This window comes from Dysidea avara, chromosome 5 (genome assembly GCF_963678975.1).
Source record: "Dysidea avara chromosome 5, odDysAvar1.4, whole genome shotgun sequence".
Classification (NCBI taxonomy): Eukaryota; Metazoa; Porifera; class Demospongiae; order Dictyoceratida; family Dysideidae; genus Dysidea; species Dysidea avara.
In genome coordinates this window covers 33,304,321-33,314,866 of record NC_089276.1, presented here as the reverse complement: position 1 = coordinate 33,314,866, position 10,546 = coordinate 33,304,321, and the positions used below count along the sequence as shown (strand labels likewise).

The following is a 10,546-nucleotide window of genomic DNA, read 5'->3' as shown; positions in this document are numbered from 1 at the left end:
GTGTAAGATGGTGTATACTGTGGTGGGAACTGCTTGACTCTATCAGGAAAGGCCCTTTTCCAGATGTTCATTTCCACTACTGACCAGTCCTTCAATCCAGTGGCCGATGCTTTCAGCCTAAAGTGTCGATCGTAATTTAACCAGCCACCTTCACAGCAATTCTGAGAAGAGTCAATAATCATTTGCTGGTAGCCAATGAGGTCAGCTGTCCGATCAGGTTCTTTTTTAGAAATAATAGCGGTGTAAATGCCAAAGCATTGCACCCACTCTATGATATTAGCAACATCATGATGCTTCTACTTGGGACTGGATGTGCTGTCTCCCGTGTAATACTCTTGAGATAAGAGCTTCTGAGGGAGAAGGTCGGCCATTTCGACAAACAGTCCATCCTGTGCTCTTGATACCAACTTGGCAGGAATTGGGGGCAGCCCACTGCTCACCAGGACGGGAGGGAGGTTCGCAGAAGCAGAGCCCGGTGTTGGAGACAGTGTTTTAGTGCTACCCGCTGGTGCTGTGGGTAGCTCAAACTCTTCAACGTGGTCAAGGCTCCTACCACCAGTGCTTTGATCTAAAGGTTGTGTGGACAAATTCGGGAGTTAATTACTAATCAGCTATGTGTTGCTTATACTAAAAACAATAAATTGGTGCGTGATTGAGGTGTAAGTGCTGATAGCTTCCTACTATAACCTGTTTATTATTATTACAGTTGTACAAGACAGCGTGGCACACCCACTACTTACCAAGCTCCGGGGCTGGCGACCCTGCTGAATCTCTGGCGGGAGTACTCTGGTTGGCGCCGCTCTTAACAATGGAGGTGACAATAGCGGAAATGTCTTCTGCTGTCAAAGGACGCGAAGGGGAGACTTGGCTATTGGTAGATCCGTTTGTGGAGTCCGACGTGGTAGAAGGACTGTTGCTTGCAGGTGTCGCGGAATTACTGGGTCGACTGTCCGACGTTCGGTCTGAGCCGCTGGCAGAAAGAGATTTGAGTACGGTGGTCACAATATTGGGGATGTCAGCTGCGGTGAGACTCTCGGTTGTGCTTTCCTCCTCTGTTCGACGCTGGCGTTTGTCCGTGCTTCGTCCTTCGTCGCCATTTTTACTGCTCTGCCTTGTTCTCTTTCGAGACGTCGGTGTTGCGGCTGCCGATTTTCCCTTCGCAGATCCCTGGGGGGTCTTCTTCGCGGCGGTCTTTCTCTTTGGCATCGCGGATAACTGTGTAGGACACAAGGTGATAGGGCACGAGGTGTTTGTGCTAAACGTGTTCAGTGCACGTGCGCTGAGCATTCTATTTGGAACCCAACTTAATTTTCTTTTGTGCACGCTTGTTCCCTGTGCTGATTCATTTGTAATACCCCTGTTTTGCTATATGCCTGTTGCTCCTTCCAACATTAATTCATTCAAACAATCGTTTAAATCCCATTAAAAAAATTCATGTAATTAATTTTTGTCAGATGCTAGCTTTGACAAAACATTTTTAACAGTTTATAAATATAGAATTAGAGTAGTATTGCATTAAAGAGTTTATTTGAGTACTCTAGCACAAGTCTACCATATGTGCTTAACAGGCAATATGCACTTAATAACCATGTGCGCCTAATAACTGGAGTCTACGGTATACTCATACCAATTTTTAAGCTATTCCCATAAGCGGTTTACCCTGTAGGGGTGGCAACAAGTTGGCCTATTTAATGAAACTAATTGTTCATAATTCTATGACCATTAATCACATTTGCACCAAACTCGGTACGTGATTTTGCCACAATATGTTCTTAAGTGTACCAAAGCTTAAGAAAAGCGAGGCACTCATTTGTATTTTATAATGATTTTTGTAAAGTGTGTGAAAAGAAGAATATAAGCCCCCAAGTCGTTTAGACAAAGAAAGAAAATAATGAAGAATTAAGCCAAGTTTGGAAGGCTTATATTCATGAGTCATGCAATCTTGCTCAAATTTGGTATGTGGGGTGAGGAAGGTGAGGGGCATTTGCAGTATAAAAATGATTGCAATTTGAGAAGGGAGCATGAAGCTATGTATGAGTGAAATTGTGTTCTCCTTCTTCCTGTAAATATATTCACGGTGTGGCACACTGGCTTTCTTGGCTGCATGATGCACTACCATGTGTCTTGATATATGAAAAACATTCTAAACAATGGCTTAGGGATGATACAAAAGTAATAGGTTTGTTATGAGGCCACCATTTGAGTGTTATATAATTATATATTTTGTACAGCTTGAATATAGTCATGCAATTGAACATGTCAATGCAGTCCAACAAAGTGTTGCTTTCTTCTCTGTCTTTTTGCCCACACGCTGGTGAATACAACACTATTATATTATTACTTTGATCCTCCCACACACAGTCCTTATATTATGCTCTAAATATCACTTACAATTTCGTATGCAGCTTGATTGATTTGAGCAGTTCCCTTTAAGTACTTGGCGACTTCGTTGTTCCTGAAAACTCTTGCCACTTGCACATTCATTGGTGTCAGAAGGACTGTTACTTTTTCTTGTCCAACCACTCCACTGACCAAATAAGCAATCACAGTGAAAAAACAATTCTGGTCGAAACAATCTCAGAAATCCATTGCAACGTGGAAGAACTACAATAAGATACAAATTTAAAATAGCTCTTCAAATCAATGCCATTATGACTAGGGCAGCTGCATATGATAACAAACTTTTAAGTGTTAAAATGCTATGGTGGTTAAATTTACTGAACTTACTAATTTTTTACTTTACTTTGTTATGCACATTACACAATTTAGTAGTGAAATAATGATGATCCATTATGTGATAGATGTAGTGCTGACATTCCGAGTTTCAGGCCCAAATACATGTGTATAATTATGAGTTTAAATTCGATTTGAGATCTTATAAAAAAGTAGGTAACAGGGAGGTTACCTACACCTGCAGACATACTAGTGGGCATTTTAATCCCTACTTCATCATATACCCATGACTAAATTAGGGATTAAATGTCCACTAGTATACTTTCCCTTGTTTCTCTACTTTTTCTATGATCTCTAAATTTAACTTATTTTTTCATGTGTTTACTTGTTATTATGACTGGTGAAACCTCGCATACCCAGAAATAATGGAGCCAGAGTTGATGTTTTCATCTGAATGCACTCCAAAACTATCAATTACTGACTTGAAAGTGAAGTGGCGATTATGCTTTGCTTTCAGCTTTGTTCATCCCGTTACACAGCATTACAAATGAAGAATAGCAGGAGAAGTGCCTCTGTAATCAATCCAGTATCTACACAAAATACAGATAATTAATTTACAAACATAGGAAAGCCATTGTCCTACCAAAAATTGACACCTTAGGCTGTCAGCAAAAGGAAATGCGACATGAGGCAAAGTTTGTCCATGAAGCAAGCATTGTATGTACTGTGGTATGCTGAAAGGCATCTGTTGAGTGTGAGTGATATGACATCACTGCATTTGAAATTTTTAAACACAGAAATTTCCCGATCTACAGTATGTGTGATAGAGTCCTCAATAAATGGTGGCAGTTGCCAGTACTCCCAGAGGTGAGCAACAGCAACCAACATGTTAATCAGTTTTCAAAATGAGACTCCCAATCATTTATAAACAATTCCTGATCATTTTTTAAATGGTGCCATTATGATTTATACTAGAAGTGATTACAATTATCTTTAAAATTATTATAGTATGATAAAAACAAATATAATCATTTTTAGTGATCCTAGGATTGGTAATTAAAATGATGTATGCTTGTTGTACATGTTCATGTTTGTTGTGTGCTTTACACTCCTTGGTAAAATCTTTTTTGCTGGGGTTGGTCCTTTGCTTTGGCCTGCTCCATCGTTCTCGCTACTGTTTAGCACAAAATAGTTGTACACTTTAAAGAGAGCAAACAATCAAAACTTGTCAGATATTGTATGCATAAGTTGCATGTATTGCAAAACAAAAAGGAGCTTGTTACATCCAAGGCCCAGTGGACGGCTACAAGGGAGATGTCCCCCTTATTTGTGTGCTGCACTTGACATTGCACCAGCCGTCACTTTCTTGAAAACAGACGTGTATATGTGTAAACAATCATTATTCCACTGGTAAGGATAATTATTCTCACAGAGCCAATCACAAGAGTCCTTTTGAATAATAACTGAAGTGTTAGGTTGTACATCATGTGCATAAGGCTTAGTGCATACTATAACAACAAAAACAACACAGATAAAGTTCAGTATGTCACTAATACTATCTTCATCCCAAGAATAACAGACTAGCACATATAAAGTAAGTCATAAGCAAACCTCATGTCATTCTCCAACAGTACAGAAGTTGATTTACTGCTAGGACAATAAAAGAAAGCAGCATGAAGCAGCTTAGTGTAATGCAAGCCCATGTTTGAATCTGATGATAATAGACATCAAGTTGGCCGACATCAATAATTGATTGCTTATGCTTTAATTAGAGTTCTAAATAACTACATTTTCTGGATTTCAACTATTTATGTCAGTGTATGTCTGATGCTTTTCAGTGACCTATTGAGAATTTTGGCTGTCTCCAGGCATATCAATACATAATCTATTAAATAGCAATTATTTTATTAGAAGGTCAACACTGACAACATCTGGGCAACTGTGCACCAGAAATTGGTTGGTGAAATCCCATAACAGTTTCAAGTAACTATCAAGATACATGATAGTGTGTAATCAAGATTTCATAATATATAGAGGGGAGAGAGTATCCAGCTCTCAATATACCCCATACAAAATCACTGCAATAAGCGTAGGGTTACTTTCGGTAAATTGTTGTATTTCTCTGTAAAATGATCAACACATTTAACAGATCATGTACCCTGTTGATAGGCGACGATTGGACTGTAGAAACCTTAGTCAGGTGGAGGTGTGCTTAATATAAGACCTGCGCATTAAGAAAGGGTACATACACGTGAGATCACTGAATGTGGGAGTCGATGTGTGAGAACACGTTTGCACTATATCATGTCCAAGGAAGCAAGTGACGAATGGAAAACAGTGAAATTGCTAGTGGAGCACCACAGAAGGATACGCCATTTCGCCAGGTTAATTACTCGGGGCAAAGACTTTAATAGCTCAGTGGTAATGACGAAATTACCCTGACCGGCTTTACAGGTAACAAGTTGAATGTTGGGGCTTTGCTTTATCTTTAATGTAGTGCTTCCTGGATTTTCAGCATTCCAGAGTGATCATAATTTAGCATTTCCTGAATTTCCAGTGGAACTCCAGAGGAATAGCAGTAGTTGTCATAACTGAGGTCATAACCAGAATGGTGCTCTCCTGAGGAACAGCAGCAGCCTTGGTGATCCTCGTGGTGGTCAGTCAGGTGTGTCATTTGTAACACAGACCAATGCCATGACAGGTAAGGATATAAATATAAGCATTACTTGCATACTATACTGTAGCTAGCACTTTTCCCTCCTTAACACTAAATTCAGCACTTATTTCGTTAATGCGTAGCACTCCCTTTGCAAGTTCTGGACACCCGGTTCTGCAAATGGGTTGCAGTGGTCGTCTTGATGGCCAACCAACCAGCCGGTTGGGTGCATCATTTGTAGCTCAGCCCATTGTTGGAGGTAAACATGATCATGATGTATAGGAGCAGTACTCCACTTGATATCAAATCATGAACATTTTACCTGTTAATGTTTTGCATTTCCAGTTCAGCCTCCTGGGTACCCAGTACAAAAGATGGGTTGCAGTAACCAATTCTACTTTGGTCAGCAGGATATGTCATTTCTACAGCAGCCTAATGCTAGAACAGGTAAACATGAAATGCTACACATGTGTCACTGTGCATTTGTTTATTAATGTAGCACTTCCTCTTCACCCTCTTCTTCTAGCTAATCTAGCTAATCTCTCTACAGGGTGACTTGTCTGTAGCTAAACTTTCAACTTGATGATTTCTTTGTAGTGGAACTCTCTACGAGGTAATTTCTTCTAGCTGATCTTTCTACAGGGTGCCTTGTTTGTAGCTGAACTCTCTACATGTTGGTTTCTTTGTAGCTGAATTCTCTACAAGGTAACTTCTTCTAGATGATCTCTCTACAGGGTGACTTGTTTGTAGTCGAATTTTCTACTTGATGGTTTTTTTGTAATGGAACTCTCTACAAGGCAACTTCTTCTAACTGATCTTTCTACAGGGAGACTTGTTTGTAGCTGAACTCTCTACATGATGGTTTCTTTGTAGTTGAACTTTCTACAAGGTAACTTCTTCTAGCTAATCTCTCTACAGGGTGACTTGTTTGTAGCTGAACTTTCAACTTAATGATTTCTTTGTAGCAGAACTCTCTACAAGGTAACTTCTTCTAGCTGATCTTCTACAGGGTGACTTGTTTGTAGCTGAACTCTCTACATGATGGTTTCTTTGTAGCTGAATTCTCTACAAGGTAACTTTTTCTAGCTGATCTCTCTACAGGGTGACTTGTTTGTAGTCGAACTTTCTACATGATGGTTTCTTTGTAGCTGAACTCTCTACAAGATGATTTGTTTCTAGCTGATCTCTCTATAGGGTAACTTTATTGTAGCTGAACTCTCTACAGGATGGTTTCTTTGTAGCTGATCTCTCTACAGGGTGACTTAGTTATAGCTGAACTCTCTACAAGGTGATTGTTTTGCAGCCGAACTCTCTACAGGGTGGTTTTTTGTAGCTGAACTCTCTACAAGGTGACTTCTTATAGCTGATCTCTCTACAGGGCGATTTGTTTGTAGCTGAATTCTCTACAGGGTGATTTGTTTGCTGCTGAACTCTCTACATGATGGTTTCTTTGTAGCCAAACTCTATTCAGAGTGATGTGGTTGTAGCTGAACTCTCTACTGGGTGATTTGTTTGTAGCTGAACTCTCTACAGGATGGTTTCTTTGTACCTGAGCTCTCTGCAATGAGATTTCTTCTAGTTGATCTCTCTACAATGTAACTTCTTGTAGCTGATCTCTCTACTGGGTGACTTGTGTCTAGTTGTACACTCTACAAGGTAATTTGTTTGTAGCCGAATACTCTACAGGGTGATTTTTGTAGCCAAACTCTCTGCAGGATGATTTGTTTGTAGCTGAACTCTCTACAGGATGGTTTTTTTGTAGCTGATGTCGCTACAGGTGACTTGTTTCTAGCTGATCTCTCTACAAGATGGTTTCTTTGTAGCTGAACTCTCTACAGGGTGTTTTTTTCTAGCTGAACTCTCTCTAAGGTGATCACTTCACAGCTGAACCCTCTACAAGGTGGCTTCTTCTATCTGATCTCTCTACAGTGTGATTAGTTTTCTAACTGAACTCTCTACAATGTGATGTTTTCTAGCTGAGCTCTCCTCTCTTGTTTCTAACTGATCTCTCTACAGAGTAACTTGTTAGTAAAGCTGAAGTCTTTACATGGTGGATTTTGGTTGTTAAACTCTCTGAATGAAGACTTGTTTGTAGCAGAACTTCTATAGAGTGAACTGTTTGTAGCTGAACTCTCTACTGGGTACATGACTTGTTTATAGCTGAACTATCTTCAGTGTGACTTGTAATGTTCTGAATCACTACAGCAATACATTTGTGGCTGAACTCTCTATAGGGTGACTTGCTTCTTGCTGAACTGTCTATAAGATTAACTGTTTGCAGCTAAACTCCCTACAGAATAACTTGTAATGTAATAGAACTCCATAATGGAGTAAGTCATAATCTAGCTGAATGCTCTATTAGGGTGACTGTTCTATTAGAGTATCTCGATCTCGCATTTGCTACATGGAGTTGGCTTTCGAATCATAATTCAGTGGTTTGTAATCCGATTCTTCTATATAGGCATGAGGCTATTATGCTCCAAAAATTGAGCATTATGCTTTTGAGCAGTGCACAAAAAATCACCTATTATGCTTTTGAGAATTGCCCATTATTCCCAAAATTATGCCCCCATAATTGGCTAATAATGCCAGTTTATTGCTGTATCAGACCATTTTCATTGATGTTTAAACTTCAAATAGTCTTGAATTCTTTAGCTGGTTGCTGTATTAGAGAATTTCATTTCAATATGACTGCTTTATTAGAGTAAATAATATCTAATCAAAAACAGCCAAGCTGTAAAAAAAGGTGCGGCCCCCAAAAAGGCCATGGTGAAAAAAGATGTGAAATCCAAGGTGGCGGCCAAGAAATGGCTGTGATGGTAGGTTAATGGTTATATTTTAATAACAACAATTCAGGTGAATTTGGTGCCAAGATCAAGCAGCACAAAATTCACCTGAATTGTCGTTATTAAAATGTAACCATTAACCTACCATCACAGCCATTTCTTGGCCGCCACCTTGGATTTCACATCTTTTTTCACCATGGCCTTTTTGGGGGCCGCACCTTTTTTTACAGCTTGGCTGTTTTTGATTAGATATCACTTCTTTTTGTATTTGTATACTGCAAAGCCGGCCTATGGCTGGCTTTGGGGCTTCTTTAACCCATGTGTTTTTTTCTTTACTACAGGAAGAAGAAAAGAACTTAAAGAAGAATTTTAGTACTTCAATTATTTTTGATTTTATTAGTAATTATACAAATTATATACATATATTTATTACATGCCCATTATGCCCCACAGGATTTTTTTTTGCAGCTGATCTCTCTACTGGGTGACTTGAAATGTAGCTGAACTATATACAGGATGGTTTCTTTGTAGCTGAACTCTCTATAAGGTAACCTCTTCTAGTTGGTCTCTCTACAGGGTATTTTGTTTCTAGCTGAACTCTCTACAGGTGATTTGTTTGCAGCTAAACTCTCTACATGGTGGTGTCTTTGTAGCCGAACTCTCTACATGATGGTTTCTTTGTAGCTGAACTCTCTATAAGGTGACTTCGTCTAGCTGAATTCTCTACAGGATGATTTTTTTGTAGCTGAACTCTCTGCAGGGTGATTTGTTTGCAGCTGAACTGTCTACATGATGGTTTCTTTGTAGCTGAACTCTCTACAAGGTGACTTCGTCCAGCTGATCTCTCTATGGGGTGATTTGTTTCTAGCTGAACTCTCTACAGGTGATTTGTTTGCAGCTAAACTCTCTACATGGTGGTTTCTTTGTAGCTGAACTCCCTACATGATGGTTTCTTTGTAGATGAACTCTCTACAAGGTAACTTCTTCTCTACAGGGTGATTTGTTGTAGTTGAATTCTCTACAAGGTGGTTTGTATGAGGCTAAACTCTCTACATGGTGGTTTCTTTGTAGCTGAACTCTCTACAGAGTGATTTGTTTGCAGCTGAACTCTCTACATGATGGTTTCTTTGTAACTGAACACTCTACAAGGTGAATTCTTCTAGCTGATCTTTCTACTGGGTGATTTGTTTGCAGCTGAACTCTCTACATGGTGGTTTCTTTGTTGCTGAACTCTCTACAAGGTGAATTCTTCTACCTGATCTCTCTACAGGGTAATTTGTTTGTAACTGAACTCTGTACAAGTGCGTTTTTGTGGGTGATCTCACTGCAGGTTGATTTGTTTGTAGCTGAACTCACTAAAGGGTGATTTTGCTTGTAGCTGAACTCCTTGCATTGTATCTAGTTTCTAGCTGATCTCTCTACAGGGTGATTTGTGTGTAGCTGATCTCTCTGCAGGTTGATTAATTTGCAGCCGATCTCTCTACAAGGTAATTTGTTTGTAGCTGAACTGTCTATAAAGTGATTTATTTGTAGCTGATCTCTCTGCAGGTTGATTTGTTTTAGCTGAACTCTCTACAGGGTGATTTACTTGTAGCTGAACTCCTTACATTGTGTCTAGTTTCTAGCTGATCTCTCTACAGGGTGATTTGTTTGTAGCTGATCTCTCTACAAGTTGATTTGTGTGTAGCTGATCTTTCTACAGGTTGATTTGTTTGTAGCTGATCTCTCTACAGGGTAATTTGTTTGTAGCTGAACTCTGTACAAGGTACTTTTTTGTAGGTGATCTCACTGCAGGTTGATTTGTTTGTAGCTGAACTCACTAAAGGGTGATTTGCTTGTAGCTGAACTCCTTACATTGTGTCTAGTTTCTAGCTGATCTCTCTACAGGGTGATTTGTTTGTAGCTGAACTCTCTATAAGGTGATTTGTTTGCAGCTGAACTCTCTATATGTGACTGTCTCTGGGAAAACCGGTCTTATCGCCCATTTAAAAGTATCGAGAAACGTCGGTTTTAAATATTCTGTGTGTTGTAGCTGGCCAATGGTGATAGCTACGCATACCAAATTTTCACACGTTTCACAACAATTTCTTACCTTCCTGATCATCCACTGAAGAAGTAGTCAACAGCTAAGTTTCCCGCCATTTTAGATAGTTTTTAAACCGAGGTTGTCTGTATCAGGCGAGCTCCAGAAGGGGTGGGTGGCGGGGGCCCTGGAAGGTGGAAGGCGGGCAAGATGGTGTTCAAAAATTGAAAAGAGACGTGCTAGGATGAATTAGGCCAAGTTATAGGCCATTCAAGGCTCAGAACTGGCTAAAATGAAAGGAAATTTACAGCACAGGTCATTGTCCAACACCACAGAGCTGTACAGCCACACACAGCCATCTCCTGGTCGGCCAGGGCTCCATCAAGACCCCAGACCACTCGTACGGCT

At 39.8% G+C, this 10,546-nt stretch overlaps 1 protein-coding gene across 1 annotated transcript; it reads right to left on the bottom strand.

Annotated features, from left to right (window-relative positions):
• Positions 1-296: 296 nt before the first annotated feature.
• Positions 297-1,206, bottom strand: LOC136255209 (osteocalcin 2-like). Its single transcript, XM_066047933.1, has 2 exons — positions 741-1,206; positions 297-568 (listed from the first exon to the last, which is right to left on the bottom strand). Exons 1-2 carry the CDS (start codon positions 1,204-1,206, stop codon positions 297-299), a joined length of 738 nt encoding a protein of 245 aa, XP_065904005.1.
• Positions 1,207-10,546: the final 9,340 nt, after the last annotated feature.